The 19,391-nt window shown below is 38.8% G+C and overlaps 2 protein-coding genes, 1 long non-coding RNA gene and 1 pseudogene across 9 annotated transcripts; 2 read left to right on the top strand and 2 right to left on the bottom strand.

Moving 5' to 3' along the window:
• Positions 1-768: 768 nt before the first annotated feature.
• Positions 769-6,412, bottom strand: LOC111796470 (FKBP-like peptidyl-prolyl cis-trans isomerase family protein). 6 transcript variants are annotated; one of them, XM_023679096.2, is made up of 8 exons: positions 6,256-6,412; positions 5,102-5,299; positions 4,924-4,958; positions 4,065-4,158; positions 3,163-3,223; positions 2,711-2,756; positions 1,278-1,348; positions 769-1,181 (listed from the first exon to the last, which is right to left on the bottom strand). In XM_023679096.2, the coding sequence occupies exons 1-8, from the start codon at positions 6,312-6,314 to the stop codon at positions 1,161-1,163; spliced, it is 585 nt and encodes a 194-aa protein (XP_023534864.2). In that variant the 5' UTR covers positions 6,315-6,412; the 3' UTR covers positions 769-1,160. The 6 variants fall into 6 exon arrangements, 5 of the variants coding, with proteins under 5 accessions (XP_023534864.2, XP_023534862.2, XP_023534863.2 ...); XM_023679094.2 differs by having other exon boundaries at positions 769-1,138; XM_023679095.2 differs by having other exon boundaries at positions 769-1,138; positions 5,102-5,322; positions 6,256-6,401.
• An 823-nt stretch (positions 6,413-7,235) lies between these two features.
• On the top strand, positions 7,236-15,597 carry LOC111796870 (uncharacterized). Its single transcript, XM_023679657.2, has 11 exons — positions 7,236-7,689; positions 8,584-8,676; positions 9,180-9,316; positions 9,799-10,279; positions 10,361-10,586; positions 11,351-12,672; positions 13,437-13,516; positions 13,955-14,047; positions 14,126-14,199; positions 14,395-14,530; positions 15,232-15,597. The coding sequence occupies exons 1-11, from the start codon at positions 7,605-7,607 to the stop codon at positions 15,313-15,315; spliced, it is 2,811 nt and encodes a 936-aa protein (XP_023535425.2). The 5' UTR covers positions 7,236-7,604; the 3' UTR covers positions 15,316-15,597.
• On the bottom strand, positions 10,593-11,341 carry LOC147792192 (large ribosomal subunit protein eL39z/eL39x pseudogene; annotated as a pseudogene).
• A 1,440-nt stretch (positions 15,598-17,037) lies between the features above and the next one.
• LOC111796507 (uncharacterized) lies at positions 17,038-18,875 on the top strand. 2 transcript variants are annotated; one of them, XR_015421516.1, is made up of 4 exons: positions 17,038-17,374; positions 17,610-17,861; positions 18,010-18,105; positions 18,303-18,875. It is a non-coding gene; the product is annotated as an uncharacterized LOC111796507 (long non-coding RNA). The 2 variants fall into 2 exon arrangements; XR_002815363.2 differs by having other exon boundaries at positions 18,232-18,875.
• Positions 18,876-19,391: the final 516 nt, after the last annotated feature.

The raw sequence follows: 19,391 nt of genomic DNA, 5'->3' as shown, positions 1-19,391 counted from the left end.
GGAATAGTTCTTCCGCTTTTCTTATTTTAATCTTTTATCTTCGTAAATTTTTTTATTTATTTACTTTTTTATGGAGATTGGGTCACTCGAATTTTTTTTTTACGGAGATTATATAATTTCCATTTTTTTATATAATTTTTATTTAAAAATGTAAAAAAAAATTATATTGTTCGTATGCAAAAATATAATATAAATTTCAAGATAATTTATAAAAAAAAACAAATTTCAAAACTATACTATAATTTTGGATCATAAAAACACGATATATTTACTCGAGAATTAATCATGTACTAGAACAGATATCTAAATCTCTCTCCAATTCCTCTCCCGTAAGCTCTGTGGGGACCACAACATGAAAGATTAAACGAACACGTCTAGTTAGTTTTTAACCATAATTGGATGCATATTTAAAAATTTATCGAGACTTACAATTTACATAAAATAATGCAACACTTTACAGTTATACTAATTTTTTCTAAAAAAACACCATTAACCGAAAATCAAACACGAGATTAGATTCTAAACCTTATTTTCCCCAAAAAATGACAAAGCTTGTATAATTTTGTTAATTTCATTTAACATTAAAGTTTTAAACCGTATATTTTTACAAACAAACAGCTCAAACCATAACTCGAAGTGTCCCATGCAATTTAGCAACCTTAGTATGTGGTCAAAGCTACAAAAACACGTGTAATTAGGCCAACGGGAGCACCCCGCACCAATGATTTGATGGGTGTCAAGTTCGGAATAATAATAAGGTAGCAAGCCTGCTAGAACGCTCTTGTACTTTACTAATAACATAGAAAGTCAAAGCTCTGATCATCGACAGTAGGTTCTTTTCAGATACAAAAAAGAAAATATCAACGTTTCCATCTTTTAATAGCAATTACACGTTCTTTCAGCCTTTGATTACAGTCGAAGTACTATAGCCGAATAATGGCAAAGGACACACCACATAACGATGATGTGAGCCCGCCATGAATGAACTTTCTACTCATATTTTCAAATATCAACACTCATTGAATGAACTTTTTAAGTCGATATCGACGGAGAATGATACTCATTGAACTTTCAAAAGTTGTACCTCAAATATCAAGGGCTCGTTCCGATGCGATAAAAGACTACGTCGAGGACCAAACTGCAACAAAGCGGACTTAATTTTATCGAGCAACGTTGTCGTGCTTAAGAAATAATACGACCAAAACAAGTGATTAAGATGGATAATCTATGATGTTAATGCTAGTAAAAGAAAGATTAGAGAAAGAACTTTGCTTTACCTCTTCAGGAATTGGGTTCAAATTCTCATTTATGTAACCCACAGAGGGAGGGATAAGTGCTCTTCTTTTCCCTGATAACAAATAATAAACGCATGTGTTAAAAGGAAAAATGACACTCCAATAGAGGGTGAACTTTGTTCTTCACGAATGAAACTATGGTCCGTTTTGATCCGTTATGTATCGCCGTTAGGTACACAGTTTTAAAACGTGTCTGCTTGGTAAAGATTTCCACACCCTTATAAGTAATGTTTCGTTCCCCTCACCAACCGATGTAGGATCTCACAAGCCATCCCCTTTGGGGACTCTGTGTCTACACTGGCACACCGCTCGGTGTCTGACTTTGATACCATTTGTAACACCACAAGCCTATCGTTAACAAATATTGTCCTTTTAGCCCGTTACGTATCGCCTCATGAGCGTTGGCAGGTCCTGGAGTGCATGTGAAGGGCTCCTGCGCATACCTCGGGGTGATCATCACCACCTGCACCTCACATCTTGGCACAGTGGAACGTGTAACCCGCTTGCTGTCTCATTCAACTATATTTGTTCCTATAATCCATGGCCTAACAGAACGCAGCAGCGAGGGGCAACCTGCCCATACAGCCAAGCGAGTCGTCGGTCTGAAGAAAGAAAAGGACCTCCTTGACGGTTTTAAAACGTGTCTACTAGGCAGAGGTTTCCACATAAGAATGCTTCGTTCCCCTCTCCAACTGATGTGGGATCTCACAATCCACCCCTCTTGGGGGCCTAACGTGTCCTCGCTGTCACACCGCCTGATATTTGACTCTGATACCATTTGTAACAGTCCAAGCCCACCGCTAGCAGATATGTCTATTTTGGCCTGTTACGTATCGTCGTCAGCCTCACGGTTTTAAAACGCCCCTGCTAGGTAGAGGTTTTCACACCCTTATAAGGAATGTTGCGTTCCCCTCTCCAATCGATATGAGATCTCACAATTAACCCCCTTGGAGGCCCAGCGTCCTCACTGACACACTGCCCCGTGTATGACTCTAATACCATTTGTAACAACTCAAGCCCACGTCTAGCAAATATTGTCCATTTTGACCCGTTACGTATCGCAATCAACCTCACGGTTTTAAAACGCGTCTGTTAGGCAAAGGTTTCCGCACCCTTATAAGGAATGCTTCATTTCTCATTCCACCCGACGTGGGATCTCACATATGAGAAATATCCCATTAACAGATGCGTAAGATTAAAGGTGGTCTAGTAACGTTTATGTTTCTCGTTTCCTATTTCAGCCGTAAGTCGTGAAGCAACGAAGCGACATAAAAGGTAGAAGTTAAGACAATAGAAACCTAAAATACAAGGCTAATCCAAAGAAGTTGAAGAGGTTTCTGCATAATAAAAGCCATGAACAGCTTGATAAGCATAAGAACAAACTGAGTAAAGATGATTGAATATCCATACAATACCTCCAACTCTCATGCCAACCAGAACCTCTTTCAAGCCCTCTATTATCTGTAAGAAACAAATATCAGTAATAAACGCCAATACTCGAAAGCTGATCCGATCATTGAATGATACAAAACCCGAAAGCTGATCGAGCAACCTAAGCGTTTGTTAAAAAGAGAAGATTATACAAGCTAACTAACAGAGGATCTTCCAAAAACCAGCGAAGTTCTAGTGATAGGCTGCATAAACAAAACCAGCAAAGTTCTAGTGATAGGCTGCATAAACAAAACCAGCAAAGTTCTAGTGATAGGCTGCATAAACTGAAGCTATCCGCTATCGACAATTACACACTCGTAAACAGATCATTGCACATCAAAAAATAGAACGACCATAATTAATATCTATTCAAAATTATCGAACGTTTATCGCCCCCATAGTTTTCTCGAAGAACTGATGTAAAAGAAGAGATTACCTGGTTTTGTTTCAAAGGCAGGATTACTGGTGTGCTTTCTCCGCTGAATTGATCTATCGTACTGTGAATATGATAACAGAGGCAATGGGAACGATTTAGTCCTTGTACTTCATGGATTACATTACATTGTTACTTCCTTTTAGGCTTCCCCTCGAGGTTTTTAAAACGCGTTTGCTAGGGAGAGGTTTCCACACCTTTAAAGAAATGTTTCGTTCTCCTCTCCAACCAATGTGAGATCTCACCATGAATATGATAACGGAGGCAATGGTAACAATTTAGTCCTTGTACTTTATGGATTACATTGTAACTTCCTTTCAGGCTTCTCCTCGAGGTTTTAAAACGCGTTTGCTAGGGAGAGGTTTCCACACCCTTATAAGAAATGTTTCGTTCTCTCTCCAACCAATGTGAGATCTCATAATCCACCCCCTTGGGGACCCAGTGTCCCCACTGGCACACCGCTCGGTGTCTGGCTCTGATACCATTTGTAACAGCTCAAGCCCACCACTAGTAGATATTGTCCCCTTTAGACTTTCCTTTTCGGGTATCGCCTCAAAGTTTTTAAAACGGGTCTACTAGAGAGAGGTTTCCACACTCATATAAGAAATGTTTCGTTCCCCTCTCCAACCAATGTAGAATCTCACAATCCCTACCCCCTTGGGGGCCCAACATCCTTGCTGGCACACCGCTCGGTGTCTAGCTCTAATACCATTTGCAACAGCCCAAGCCCACCGCTAGTAGATATTGTCCTCTTTGGACTTTCCTTTTCGAGCTTCGCCTCAAGGTTTTTAAAACGCGTCTGCTAGGGAGAGTTTTCCACACACTTACAAGGAATGCTTCGTTCCCTCTCCAACCATAAACAAATTTGCATAGTTAGTAGCTAAAACACCAGAAAAATACATTACCTATGAACGAAATATCCATTTGAACGCCTGCAGACATAATTGAACTCCACCAAGTCTCCTTCATGTGCTTCTGCTCCATCTCCCTCAAGAACTTCTATTAATTGGAACTAAAAATGTTACTACAGTGAAATCATTAATCATAGACCTTATTTGTTTTCATATTCAAGAATTATATAGAACAATCATTGAACACAAATAATGTAGTTTTCATCACAATCAGTATGAAGAAGGAACTAAATCTATACCATATTTAAAACGCCATAAAACGAGCCTGCTATGTTACAACCAAACATGTTCATCTATAAACACTTGTGATGTCCCACATTGGTTGGGGAGGAGAACAAAACACCCTTTATAAGCGTGTGGAAACCTTCCCCTAGCAGACGCGTTTTAAAGCCTTGAGGGGAAGCCCGAAAGGGAAAGCCCAAAGAGGACAATATCTGCTAGCGGTGGGCCTGGGTCGTTACAAATGGTATCAGAGCCAGACACCGGATGAATTGCCAGCTTTCTCGCTGTTTCCCGAAGGGGGATAGACACGAGGTGGTGTGCTATTAAGGACGCTGGGCCCTAAAGGGGGTGGATTTGATGGTGGTCTCACATCGATTGGAGAAAGGAATGAGTGCTAGCGAGGACGCTGGGCCCCGAAGGGGGGTGGATTGTGATGTCCTACATTGGTTGGAGAGGAGAACAAAACATCCTCTATAAAGGTGTGGAAACCTTCCCCTAGTAGACGTGTTTTAAAGCCTTGAGGGGAAGCCCGAAAGGGAAAGCGCAAAGAGGACAATATCTACTAGCGGTGGGCCTGGGTCGTTACAAAAAGATTTATTAAATCTTGAGATTTTAAACAAAGAAATTCTACCTTGAATCCGAACTCCACTGTCGAGCTTTAGCGTCCTGAAAGCTTCAAAATTTAAACAACAATTCCAAATGAGAACATGTGAAGTACTTTTGATGGATGGTCATGCAGCCCTCTTCATTGTGATGTTAAGAAAATGATATGAACATTTCAAGAAAAAAGTTACAAATGAAATACATACCGAACTATTTCCGGTTCTTGCACGTCGATCATCGGTGCACCGAAACTAGGATTTGCATATAACAAGATCGGATACCAACCAATGAACTGCGCGAACAGCCTTCTTGGAAATCGTTTGACAGAAAAAATGTCTAAGTGATTGACCGTATGATGCTTGGATATGGATACTTCATCAGCCATGCAAATGGTTTTGTGGAAACTACAAGAACATCCATTCATAAGCTGTCAAGAAACGAGTATCGTTTGATATAGATATCTATTCTCAGAATTTAAGGTTTGAAGCTCTTGGATTGAAGAACAGGTTGAAACATTAAACAATCATCCTGATTGAATGGAGGAGAGAGATGTTATGACTTATATTTTGACACGGGTCGAAATTTTAAGAAAAATAGTGTAATAGTCTAATCCCGCCACTAGCAAATATTGTCCTCTTTGAGCTTTCCCTTATGGACTTCCCCTCAAGGTTTTAAAATGTGTTTACTATAGAGAGGTTTCCACATCCTTCTAAGGAATGCTTCGTTCCCCTCTCCAACCAATGTGGGGTCTCACAATCCACCCCCCTTCGGGACCCAGCGTCCTCGATGACACTCGCTCCTTTCTCCCAATCAATGTGGGACCCCAACCAAATCCACCCCCCTTCGGAGCCCAGCGTCCTCAATGACACTCGTTCCTTTCTCCAATCAATGTGGGACCCCAGCCAAATCCACCCCCTTCCAGCTTCCTCCTAGCACATCGCCTCATGTCCACCCCCTTCAAGGCTCTGCCTCCTCGCTAGCACATCACCTCATGTCCACCCCCTTCAGGGCTCTGCCTCCTCACTAGCACATCGCCAGGTGACTGGCTCTTATACCATTTGTAACGGCCCAAGCTCACCGCTAGTAAATATTGTCCTCTTTGAGCTTTCCCTTTCGGGCTTCCCCTCTAAAATGCGTTTGCTAGGGAGAGGTTTCCACACCCTTGTAAAGATGTTTCGTTCTCCTCCCCAACCAACGTCGGATCTCACGTAGTCACAACATAAAATTTTAACACAGGACACCTAAAGTATATTTCAATGAATGCTACAAAACGCAAAGGGAAACCTACTACTGTGTAGAGAAACACAAAATTCAACAGAATCCGAATGGAGTAAAGAAATTCGGCCATGGAAGAGCATACCTAGAAAATTTGACGGCGGAAGGAGAGCAAAACAAGCTCCAGAACGAGAGAACTCCCATGGCACAGCCTGAAAAGTTGTGAAGATGATGACGTTAATGGATGAGGAAGAAAAGGAGAGGGTTCTATGGTGAATTTTATGACGAAGAACGTTGGAGAAGTTTTTTTTTTTTTTTTTTTTTTTAAGGCTAAATTAATTAAATTACATCTAAATCAATAAAAAAAATATAATTTTAATTTAAAATTTAAATAATATCCTAAATATTTTTCTAACTTTTTTTTAACAATTTAAAAAATAATTAGTATTATATTTAAAAATTATCTATTTAACTTTAATTTTTATAAATGGGGTATAATTATAGATTCCTCCATATAATAATAGGAATATTTTAAAAAAAATTTAAAAAATTAAATATATTATTAATAAAAATTAAATTTTTTTTGGGTATTTTTAAAAAATGGTTTCAAGTTTAATAATATTTTTTATTCTTTTAAAAATTTAGTATATAATTAAAAATTTTAAACTAAAGTATTTCGGTTAAATTAATAAAAATTATATTTAAAAAAAATATCCATAAACTTTCCAATAGTTTAATTATTGATTTAAAAAATACTCTTAAATTTAAAAATTGATTAAAAATTTTAAAATTTTTTAAAAAAATTTAAAAATATTCGTAGTATCAATTTCATTAATTTTTATAAATAAAATTTTAAAACGTTTTTATAATCAATATATGGATGAAAATCATCTAACTGTACCCTTTATAAATTATCGTCAAAATTTTTTTTCTAAATATATAAAAATATTAATATTACTTTTGAAAATTTATAAAATGCGTCAAGAAATATAAAAAGTATTTTTTAAACAAAACATTAAATATTCTCATCTAACATAAAAAAAAATAAAAATAAAAAAAAAATAAGAATATTATTAAAATTTTGTTGAGATAAAAGCGAAAAACGGTATTTTTATTAATTTATCATCGTTACAAAAATAGACAGAAATCGATTTTACAAAGGTGTAGAATTCAAACCGAAACGACAAAAAGGACACAAAATCCCTATAAGAAGTGCAGAATCGATCGACAAATCTGTTGTTTAAGATCTTCAAGAACTTTTGTTTAAGATCTTCAGAAGCTTAGCAGTTTAGATTACGGAGAATCGATTTGCAACAACCTAGACCTAATTCGCCCAAGTGAACTGGGCCGTCGTCGAGCCAGAAATCAACGCCGTCTCTCTTCTCCTCCATTCGGATCTTCGGTCGTGAAATCAACGCCGATTCAATCCACCGGATCCCTGTATTCATCCCACAATCCACTGAATCCCTTCACTTTCTTTTTATTCTTCTTGCTATGGGAAAGAGAAGAGAGCGTCGCCGTGCAGCTCTCAGCAACGCCGGTCGCCGTGTCAAGCTTGATCTATTCGCCGAGCCCTCTGGTAGTTTCCCGTTTTTTTGTTCTCCCCTTTGTGTTATAGCGCTTGTCGATATATGTTTATTTGTTTGTTGCTAATTTGATTGTGTTGGGAATTTGTTTGTTTCTTCATGTAGGGTTGTGTTAGTTTCTGTTGAATGTTCTTTTCCATTTTCAATTTGTTTATTTTGTAATGGAAGCAGTGAATTTTGATCTCCTGGTGGCTAGTTTTCTTAACTCAATTGAGTTGGTCTTCTATCTGTTTGGAATTAATGCTCACTCGGTTGATTAGGGCATGGGGGATTGTTTGAATGTTATGTGTAAACATATTTTTTCTGTTCTTTCGTGAGTTTGTGAGGTGGTTCTTTTTGTTTGTTTCAGTTCTTAATTTTGTTCAGTCATGGCACGAGTTTTCATTGGCTTTATGTTGTGATTAATACAATGCTGCTCTGGTCTTTGATATGTAACTTTGTTTACTTGATATTGTAATCAACACATTACATCCTAATTGTTCATCCCGCTTTCTTCTTTAAATTCTTACTTTTGGCTATATCCAGTCTTCAATAAACATAAATGTTATGCATATGAGTATTAGTTTGGTCATTATTTGAGATCAAAAGTGGTTTATATGATTACTAAAAGGAAAAAGTATATCTATGAATGCATCAAAGAAATTTACATTAGTTTGTATTGGAGTTTCATTGATTCAATCTGAGAAGGGTAAAATGAAAAGTATTTATTCATTTTTAAAATTTTTTTTTATCAGAAATTCTTTCAAGGGTTAGTGATATTTCTCTTTATATTAGTTGTTTCCTTAATATATGATCTTGGGTGACACTAATATACTCGATAGCAGCTTCGGAGATCGTTAATATAAGGTGTCTGTATTTTAATGGGGGATATGTTATTCTTTGTCTAGGAGATTTAGATGGCTCTGATGCACATGAAGAAGTTGGAGGGGATATAGATTCAAGACAGACAACCAAGTTACCTAAATCAGCATCCTCCTCAGGTGGGTTCTATCAGTGTTCTTCAAAAGGACTATGTAAAGGGGATATGAGTGCTTCACATTATAATGGTGGATATTTCAAACTTTATGTACAAGACTTTGTGTTATTTGCCCCCAGAATTTGTTTTCAGTCTATAGGGTGACTGTGGTCTTTGGGACACCAATAATCAGATCAGGTCAGGTCGGGGCCACTGCCACAATGAACATGTGAATGACTCTCAATCATTATGCTCTTTTTGGAGATTTCGACAGGGAAAATTTTTCATCGGTTCGTATGTCTCTGTCTTTTCATTTTTGGTTATCACTGACATTTGTCCTTGGATGTGTAACAGGTTGATGTGATGCAAACACCTTCAATGTTCACGTTGAATTGCACTGTTTTAAATTTGAAAATTTCATGTTTCTAACACCTTGTGATATTCATGAAATTTTCAGGGAATTCTTTGACGTGCTGCTAAGAGATATGGTTTTGGATATATTTGATGTGGAAGTGTTTTTATTTTCAGGTCAACAAGCACAAAATCCCTTGCTGTTACTGGAGCAATATAGTGATGATGAAGTTGATGAGGAAGTTGATGAGGACTCGAATAAAAATTCAGATCATGATGGACAAGATGCGTTGTTACCTGACTGCAATGACGAGGTATCTTTCTTTCTTTTATTTTCTGAATTGCTGATCAGGATTAGAACTTGAATAAGCTTGATTTGATATTCTACGTTCATTCATTTCGGGTTAGCTCTTGTGAGAGTATTTATTAGTGATTCAATTCCCCTCCCCCAGAGAATGTATTAATTCTGCCTTAAATTCTAATAAAATGTGGGTTGAAGCCTAATTCATGTTATAAATGATTAGACTGTAATACTTCTGCAAGTATTGAGGTATTTGTTGCTTAGCTGATTTTGGTGCTGTTTGTTATGGTAAGCTGAAAATATTTTCGATGGCAAAATCTTGAAAACGAGAATTTAGGTTTGATCCTAATTTGAAGCAAAATTTTTTATACAGTCATAAGGCATTTCATATGTTTTACCAAACAAGCCTCGAATGACACTTTTGTGCATGTTAACGAAGTTTGCTTCTATTCTTAATAATATTTTTTCTTTTTTTCTTGTTGTCCTTGATTCCAGGTTGCTGCCTTTCCTGCTGAGGGATGTGAGAAAGTGGAGGCAAATGTCGGTGAAGACATCATTGCTGAAAAGGCTGTTCAAGAGGAACCCGAGCGAGGTTCTGCTGAATTTTTTGAGAACCTGGAGAGCAAAGATGAAGCAAAAACTGACACCAATAACTTGGGATATTTAAGCAAGGAAACTGATCTGGTTCAAACATCTGTACCAGCCACATCTATTGTACAAGTATCAGGGGATGTTATTTCAGGATGGAGAGTTGTCATGCATGAGGAGAGCCATAATTATTATTACTGGAATGTTGAAACTGGGGAAACTTCATGGGAAGTTCCTGACGTCGTTTTGGCTCAGACTCAGCCTACTCTATCAGCCACCGATGTTATAACTTCTCCGACTCAATTTCCAGAGAACGTTACAGTATTTAAACAGGATTCTGGCTTCTCTAATGGTGGGAGGTTAGATGCTTTTTCAGCAGAAAGCACAGGTGAGTGGTCTGCTAATCACAATGCTTTATAATTATTAAAAATTTTAAAATATGAGCCTAAAGTGAACGATCAAATTGAAGGTTACAAGAACGGCGTTCCAGTTACTGCAAGTCAGGGTTCCGAGGTTGACCAAAGCTATGCTGCCTTCAGTACTTGTTCAAATAATGTGAATATAGCAAAAGCTGCTTCTGAGATCTATGCTGATTACGCGGTGACTAATGAAGAACAGAAATCAGGGTTGGATCTTCCTTCACATCTTCTGAACTGGAGTTCGAGCTTGTTAGAGAGATTAAAATCATTACAGAAGTAAGATTTGACTTTTTCACCTCAATTGAATATTATTAGCTATTCACAACTTCATTCAGCATTTAGTTCTTGTTCAAATGATGTTGAGCTTCTTCACTTGGGCAATCACTTTGATCGCCTTTCCATTTGGCTTGTAAGCCTTAGGGAAACAATCACTTCGATCACCTTATAGATCTGTCAAACACTAACCAAAAGAAAAACCTGACCGTTTTCCATAAGAAACCGAGTTTCAGATGGCACCAGTGCCTATGCTTGGTATTGCACCTTATGGTGCTGTCAGTTCTCAATTGAATCCAGTGAGGAATAGGCCTAAGCCTTGTCTTCTTGCCCAACTTTTTCTTGATTATGAAGGTTTTGTGGATGTCATTTTGATACAAGGACACGGGCGAAAAGAGGAACCAAATGCAGTAGGAAACCTTAGAAAACTTAAACCTTTAAATTTAGCAGTGATATAATTTGTCTTAAATCATCTTGTGCTCATGCATCCCTTTCTTCTTGATTATTGTATATTATTTTATGTATAACCTACATGACTCCAATTGAACCTTTCTAATGTTATCCCTCTAAACCATTGGTTTTTCTCCCGAAAAGTTTAATACCGTGTTTATGAACAAATTATTTTTCAATCTAGTTGTGGCGGGATATATTTAGTGTTATGTATATTCATTTCTCAATTTTATTCTTGACTTCTTATGTTAGCATTGAGAATGGACTTCTGGTTTTACGTGACATTCTTGTATTGATGGCTTAAACATTAACTTCAGGTCTGGGGGTCATGAATGGACATTAAAGTACATATTGGAAACTCAGGTTAGACTTTCAGATTTGGAGTCGCTGATGCCGTATAAGGCATCGTTGCTTCCATTCTGGGAACACTTGGCAAGGAAACTTAAACAGATTGAAGATGACATTAACAAAGAAATTTATCAGAATGCTGTTGTATCGTCGCAATTGGATGAAGCCAAGACTACTGATAGTCCAAACATTGTAAGAGACGAGAAATTTCAGGGAAGGTCGGATGTTGCGTCTGATGTTGCGAGAATGGAAAATAGTGGTGTTTCTGCTTTGGAGCATTCCCATTTGCCTACTGATTCTGCTTCTTTGACTATCATTGCAAATGGAGAAAATATTTCACCGTCTAAGGGGAACTCTACTAGTGTGATTGAGCATGCAAGTGAAATTGCAATTGATGAAATGGCTTCCAAGAGTGAACATTCTGTGGAAGATGTTGACATGGAGGTGGATATGGAAGTTGAAGATGCCGGTTTTGCAGGTAGCTTGACGGTGGCTGGTACACCAGATATGTACAATGCTAAGTCGTTTACTTCATTTGAGCAACCACTTCAGCCAGATCAACAAGCCCAGCCAAATCTTTCTTCTGGCTTTGCATACATGGGGCACGAGGATGGCAGTGTAGCACCACCGCCACCACCAGCGGATGAAGAATGGATTCCCCCACCACCACCTGATAATGAAGATGTTCCTCCACCCCCACCTGATGAACCAGCTGAACCATTATATCCTATGCCTCCATCTTATACCCAACTTGGGCAGCCTGTTTGTTACACTGAACCATATCAAGTGTCTTATCCTGATTCTAGTATTCAGTATTATGCACATCCTGTCCCTGAAGTTGTACCTAGTGCAGAGTTTTACGGACATCCAGAAGCGTGTAACGTTGTATTGGCTCAAGCACCATTTTGCTATGAGGCAGTTCCCAATTCGCATACGGGTTCTGCTCCCCTAGTTGTAAATGGTGTTGTGCCTGAAGGTTATGGTATTCTTCAAAACGCAACGTCTTCTCTTCCCGTCTTTAGTACTGCTGGGTCGTCTCAGTTGCATGTTGATTCTGCATCTGTGAGTTTTGATCCTTCTTTCACTTTTCATTATGGATCTTCTGATACTGCAAGTATGAATACTGCTTCTGCCGCTGATGAAATTGACAAGGGGTGTGGAGACACGAAAGCCTCTGTCCGAGTATCTACTTCAGTCTCCCCAACTAACGATGTTCCGCCAACAAGTAATGCCGTTACTGATCCTTCGGCTGTTGCTAATACAACTGCAACTTCCAAGGTTCAACCAAAAGGTATGATATTTTAGCAGTTATGTCATTTTAATCGTGATGTTTTTGCAAGGAGCTAAATATGAGTGGAATGTTAATCTAGATAGCTTTCTCAAAAGAGGTTGGAACTAGGGGAGGAAAATTGTGAGATCCCACCTAAGTTGGGTAGGAGAACGAAACATTCTTTGTAAGGGTGTGAAAACTTCTCTCTAACAGATGCTTTTTAAAAACTTTTAAGCGGGAGTCCGAAAAAGAAAGCCCAAAGAGGACAATATCTGCTAGCGGTGGGCTTGGGCTATTACACATGGGACGACACGGGGTGATGTGCCAACAAGGAGGTTGAGCCCGGAAAGGGGGTGGACGCGGGGTGGTATGCTAGCAAACCCCGAAGGGGGTGGATTGTGAGATCCCATATCGGTTGGGGAGGAGAACGATGCATTCTTTATAAGGGTGTGGAAACCTCTCCCTAGCAAAACCTTAAGGGGAAGCCCGAAGGGGAAAGCTCAAAAAGGACAATATTTGCTAGTGGTGGGCTTGGGCCGTTATAGTGTGTTCAATGGCCTAGGATTTAGGCGCATTTGTTGGGTACAGTTTATTAATTTTATTAGGTATCCATCAACCCTGTTGCGAGTAAATTAACATTTTTCTGTGAGCTCAAACCGTTAGTGTAGTGCAGTTTAACTCTTCTACTGAGATGTTCATGCTATAATCTTAGCTCTTCACTTAAAAGTGGCCTCTCAATACGGCATCTGCTCTAATGTTCTGTTGCTGTTTTTTTTTCTATGCAGCTCTGCGCAGTAAAAAGCGGACAGTTGCGGTTGCTCCGTCCTTGAGATCGAATAAGAAAGTTTCAAGTTTGTTGGACAAGGTACGTCTTGTGCCTTTCTGTGAGATCCCACATCGGTTAGAGAGGGGAACAAAGCATTCTTTTTAAGGGTGGAGAAATGTCTCCCTAGTAGACGCGTTTTAAAATCTTGAGGGGAAGCCCTCGAAGGAAAAGTTCAAAGAGAACAATATTTGCTAGCGGTGGGCTTGAGCTGTTATTAGTGGTATCAGAACCAGTCACTAGATGGTACGAGGCACTGGTCGGAATAGGGCTAGACCCTCTCCATTGTAGACGCGTTTTAAAACTTTGAGGGAAAGTCCACAGAGGATAATATTTGCTAGCGGTGGTCTTGGGCTGTTACACTTTCGGCTCCATAGATATATTACCTCACGCTCTCCTGGTCTTTCTGTATGGGATGCCATAAAGTTATATTTTTCATGCCTGATGAATCATTTCTGTTTATTCATTTTGATTGATCAGTGGAAGGCAGCGAAGGAAGAACTGGAAGAAGACGAGGAAGAACCAGAAAACGCTTACGAGATTCTCGAGAGGAAACGAGAAAGAGAAATAAAGGTTACAATACAACAGAATACATTTGATAATTTAATTTACTGCATCTGTGCTGGGTTCTTACCAATGTTTTTGATGCAGGAATGGCATGCACAGCAAATTGCCAGTGGAGATGCAAAAGAAAACGCCAACTTTCAGCCTCTTGGCGGTGATTGGTATGAAGCTCAAATGAAAAAATACAATTCCTTAGTCCTTCATTTGCCTCGTAAATTATCATATTCTCGAAATCCCTCTTGCACTTTGTGCCTCTTCGAGTTTGAACTCCAACCAATTGTGCAAACTAAACTGGTTCGAGTTCAAGGACTCGTTTTTGGACTATGGTTTTGAGCTCTGCTTGCTACATTTTCTAGGCGTGAGCGGGTAAAGCGAAGGAGAGCGCAATCATCGAGTGACGTTACTCAATCCCCTGCTGAAGCATCCACAGATGGAAACCAGCAGCAGCCCGACCTAGCAGAAATCGCAAAAGATCTCCCCTCAGGATGGCAGGTAATTTCCCTTATAGAAACGATGAACTGAAATTACAAAGTAGAATGGAGCGTGGCCTTCAAGCCCCTTGTGATGAAAATCGAACTGAACACATTCGTCTTTTAGAGGCGTCTTGTACAATAGCTTTTGATTTTCCTTTTGCCTTTTCAATACCTTTAAGCGCTCTCATCTGAATCATTCATCAACGTTGTTGTCTAGTCTAGAACTTGCTTTAGTAGAACCAAGTCCCTCGTGATGAAAATCGAACTAAACACATCTGTTGTTAGAGGCGTCTTGTACAATAGCTTTTGATTTTCCTTTTGCTTTTTCAATACCTTTAAGCACTCACATCTGAATCATTCATCAACGTTGTTGTCTAGTCTAGAACTTGCTTTAGTAGAACCAAGTCCCTCGTGATGAAAATCGAACTAAACACGTCCGTTGTTAGAGGCGTCTTGTACAATAACTTTTGATTTTCCTTTTGCTTTTTCAATACCTTTAAGCCTCTCATCTGAATCCTTCATCAAAGTTGTTGTCTAATCTAGAACTTGCTTTAGTAGAACCAAGTCCCTCACGATGAAAATCAAACTGTACACATCCGTTTTTAGAGGCGCGTCTTGTACAATAGTTTTTTACTTTCGTGTTGTCTAATCTCGAACTTGTTTAGTAGAACCAGATAGTTATCTTACTGAGTTTCTTTTTGCAACATCGCGTTTTTTCAGGCATATTGGGACGAGTCAACGAAGCAGGTGTATTATGGTAACGTTAACACCTCGGAAACGTCGTGGACAAAACCAAGGAAGTGAAGCGATGTTTATGTCCGTAGTTTAGTGATTTTGTTGGGAAGTTAGGATTAAAATGAAATGTGAAGTAGTAGGTGTTGTTGGCATTGTATAGCTAACTTGTTGTTAGGGTAGGGAAGGAAGGGAGATTGTGGAGAGGAAGATGACAAAGTCTACAATTTTGCTGATTGATTTGTTCAATCAAATTGTCATTTATTCCTCTCTGGATAGTTTGTGCTGTAAGCTGCTTTAGGGCTCAACTTACATTCTTTTTGTTAGCCTAATTTCAGTTCATTATTTCTTTTTTTTTTTTTTTTTTTTTTTATTATTGATTTTTAATATTAAAAAATAAAATAAATCTTCTTTTTTTTATTCTCTCTCCTCCTCTGTCTGCGAAAAGTTAATAGAGATATCTGACACTCGTAAAAAAGTTAATCAAGTCAGTTTGGATTTAGAAAAATGAACTTAACTCAACCCAAAAGGCTAACCCAAAAAGTTAATAGAAATGTCTATGAGCCTCGAAAAAAAGTTAATCGAGTCAGTTCGGATTTAGAAAAATGAACTTAACTCAACCCACAACCCTTATAGTTCGAGCTGGGTTGGTCTAGGTTGTCGGGTTGAATGTACACTTCTACTATGAGGTGGGACAGATGAATCGGGTTAATAGAGTGTCCCCTTAGGATATATCTTTTGAAAAGCTAAATTTTAATATTACAATATACTCTTTTATGAATAAATTGACACTTAGGTATAAGATGGAAGGCAAGGCAACGTAGGAATTTAGGTAAGATCGGGGGCATACTATAATTTTGAATCTTACTTGAAGAGCGGAATAAAAAGTGTGTAGAAGTCCTAAGAAAATAATATCTGCTGGCAGTGGGCTTCTGCTATTACAAATGGTATCAGAACTAGACACTAGTCGATGTGCCTGCGACATGCTGAGCCCCAATGAAAGTCGATTTGGGTGGATTGTGAGATCTCACCTCGGTCGGGGAGGGGAACAAAACATTTCTTATAAGTGTGTAAAAGCTCTAAGAAAATAATATCTGCTAGTAGTGGGCTTATGCTGTTACAAATGGTATCAGAACCAAACATTCGTCGATATGCCCGTGACTACACTGAGCCCCCAATAAGAGTCGATTTGGGCGGATTGTGAAACCCCACCTCGGTTGGAGAGGGGAATGAAGCAAGACACCAGGCGGTGTGCCGACGACTACGTTGAGCCCCCAAAGCCCCCAATGAGAGTCGGTTTGGGTGGATTGTGAGATCCCACCTCAGTTGGAGAGGGGAATGAAGCAAAACACCGGGCAGTGTGCCGACGACTACGTTGAGCCCCCAATGAGAGTCGGTTTGGGTGGATTGTGAGATCCCACCTCAGTTGGAGAGGGGAATGAAGCAAAACACCGGGCAGTGTGCCGACGACTACGTTGAGCCCCCAATGAGAGTCGGTTTGGGTGGATTGTGAGATCCCACCTCAGTTGGAGAGGGGAATGAAGCAAAACATCGGGCAGTGTGCCGACGACTACATTGAGCCCCCAATGAAAGTGAATTTTGAGATTCCACATAGGTTGAAGAGGGAAACATCAAGCGGTGTGCTAGCGAGAAGATTAGAAGGTAGGAATCCAATATCGAGTGTCAATTTGAGCATTAAAAAACATATTTATTTATTTATATTAATAATCAAAATATTATAAAATAATGTAAGTGGTCCATTGGGCTTTAAGATGCATCAACAACATTTATATTAAAAGTATATAAATCGCGGAGGAGTATTACAGAAGCTCGAAGGTTCTTGAGCGTCCAAAATGTCGAATCGCCCCCGATCGCTCTCCATGAAAAATGGCTTCTTCTGAGTATAGTTGAAGGTTTTGATTCTTCGTTTTGTTCTTGATTTTTGTTTGTGAAGGTTATGTTTGTGGATGATTACTTAAGCTTGAGTTTGAGGAAACAAAAGATCGACGGAGATGAACTATGAGTTTCATCCAATGGCTTAGGGTTTTGTTCACAGTAATCTTCACGGCGAAGATCATGACCGAGAAATCTAGGTAAAGATTCATCAATGTTCTTGGCGAAGATATCCAAGGTATGAATCTCGACCAGGATGAGGTAATTACAAAATGGTGAATGATCTTATTGCTCTCAGAAACTTGTTTTTGTTTCTAAAATGCGTAAAAACAAGATCGAAGTTAGAAATCGGCGAATTTATTAGAACATTCAATACAAATAAAAGAATGAGAAACAATACAAAAGAGGATTGTATGAACTTATTCTTCGGAAAGTAAGTTATTGTTTGTTGGTAATTTCATTTCCGAATACAGAATCATCGAAGGACGAACACGAACAAACCCTGGGAAAACGATTCAAGGCGAATAGGATGTCATAAGGTCAGTGGATTTATGAGCCAACTCAGAGAGATTGGAGCCAACGGATCGGCCGCGGAGCATGCCGGTATGGCGGTGGTGGCGGCAGCGGAAGGAGCCGATGTGAGTGGTGGGAGAGCAGAGACAACTGGCCTTGGCGGAGGAAGGGGCCTTGGGCGCCAGTGATCGGGACGGCGAAGAGGCGAGCAGGTTAGTGCCTTGCTTAAAATCCTCTAGATCGAAGTCTGTGAATTGCGTTTTGTGGTGGTGATTGGGGTTGTTTCTGTCGATGGGCCTCGGAGCCTTGTGATCTGGTTTATGATCCATGGATTGAATTTTCTGATGGAAATGGAATTAGGGTTTGTGAATCTGTGGAAGAAGAAGAAGAAGAAGAAGAAGAAGAAGAAGAAGAAGAGTTCTGTTCTTGGAGAAATGCAAGCACATTTTGACATTGGTACTCAACCCCTCAACTTTTGCTGTTTGCTCAATCACAACCTTTGGTTTATTTTTAGCTTTCCATGCTTATTTCTTTTTTTTTCTTTTTTTTTTTCCCTTTTAATAATAATATTTTTTTTTTTAGGGTTAGAATAGACGCCACGAAAATAGTTCGACATGGATTCTAATCATGTCTCTACCATCCGTTTCTCCCAGCTCATGAGTAGCATCCCGAGTCGGCACAGCTACAGCTACAACGTGGAGTCGGGAAAGCATTCCTTGTCCTCACCCCCATTTGTTTTGGTAAGGATTTTTTGAGAATTTTTATATGATAAATTAGTTGTGTCTATGTGAGATCTCGTATTGGTTGGAGAGGGAAGAGTGTGAAAACCTACCTCTCCCTAACCGATCGTTTTAAAACTTCGAGGGGAAGTCTGGAAGGGAAAGTCCAAATAGGACAAAGGACAATATCGTTACAAATGGTATCAGACTGAGATACACCACCAAGCAAGGACATTGGGCACCAATGAGTGGATTGTGACATCTCACGTTGATCAAAGAGGGAAACGAAACATTATTTACAAGAGTATAGAAACCTTGTTTTAAAACTTTGAGGGGAAGTTCACAAAGGAGACAATATCGGCCAGTGGTGGATTAGTTTTGATGTATATATAAAGCGACAAGACAGGAATTCGAAGTCTGAAAACTATTTTGAGTCTAAGTACTTATAGGTACGATACGATCCAAAATTATAGACTTTTTTTAAAAAAAAAAAATTAATGGTACTATTATTATTTTATAAATGGTCACGCCAACTTTCCTATACCAATTTAACAATTTCAATAAGTGAGTGACCCAAACCGAGCATTTTCTAAACGTTGAGAACCTGATTGTTCGATTTTAGACGTATGAACTAAATTGACACAAACTCCAAATCCTAAAAACCAAGAAAATAATTTATTCCAAGTTTTTATATTTTGGTCAAAACAACTCTGATAAATTTAGTTTCGTCTTTAAATTCAAATTCAACTATCAACTTTCAAACCATAAAGAAATTCCGAAAATAGTTTCCAACCAAAAATCGAACATGATTGAGAATCAAAGTGATTATCATATTGATACCTTAAACATCAACTCATTACCGTTTTATTCACCATTTCATTACAACTCTTCATCATAATCAACATACATCCCTCCAAACTGTGTAGTAGGAAAGTACCGTGCCTCGCATCAACAATTTTTAGCCAAAGTTGATCTATCATTTGGATGAATTTCTGTGGATGTTATAAGCTTCTCGTAACTAAG

This window comes from Cucurbita pepo, chromosome 6, assembly GCF_057944985.1.
Source record: "Cucurbita pepo subsp. pepo isolate OVF chromosome 6, ASM5794498v1, whole genome shotgun sequence".
Taxonomy (NCBI): domain Eukaryota; kingdom Viridiplantae; phylum Streptophyta; class Magnoliopsida; order Cucurbitales; family Cucurbitaceae; genus Cucurbita; species Cucurbita pepo.
Note: the sequence above shows the minus strand (reverse complement) of the source record. Positions and strands in the feature narration are given on the sequence as shown.

What these genes read in the sequence shown, in the direction of transcription:
- LOC111796470 (XM_023679094.2), bottom strand. Translation starts at nt 6,314, where the DNA reads ATGGGAGTTCTCTCGTTCTGGAGCTTGTTTTGCTCTCCTTCCGCCGTC. An exon ending in TCCGCCGTCAAATTTTCTAG is followed by an intron (nt 5,300 to 6,255) that starts GTATGCTCTTCC and finishes ATGTTCTTGTAG; the next exon opens with TTTCCACAAAACCATTTGCA. An exon ending in GGTTGGCATGAGAGTTGGAG is followed by an intron (nt 1,349 to 2,710) that starts GTATTGTATGGA and finishes ATTTGTTATCAG; the next exon opens with GGAAAAGAAGAGCACTTATC.
- LOC111796870 (XM_023679657.2), top strand. Translation starts at nt 7,605, where the DNA reads ATGGGAAAGAGAAGAGAGCGTCGCCGTGCAGCTCTCAGCAACGCCGGT. An exon ending in TTTTTCAGCAGAAAGCACAG is followed by an intron (nt 10,280 to 10,360) that starts GTGAGTGGTCTG and finishes ATCAAATTGAAG; the next exon opens with GTTACAAGAACGGCGTTCCA. An exon ending in AACGAGAAAGAGAAATAAAG is followed by an intron (nt 14,048 to 14,125) that starts GTTACAATACAA and finishes TTTTTGATGCAG; the next exon opens with GAATGGCATGCACAGCAAAT.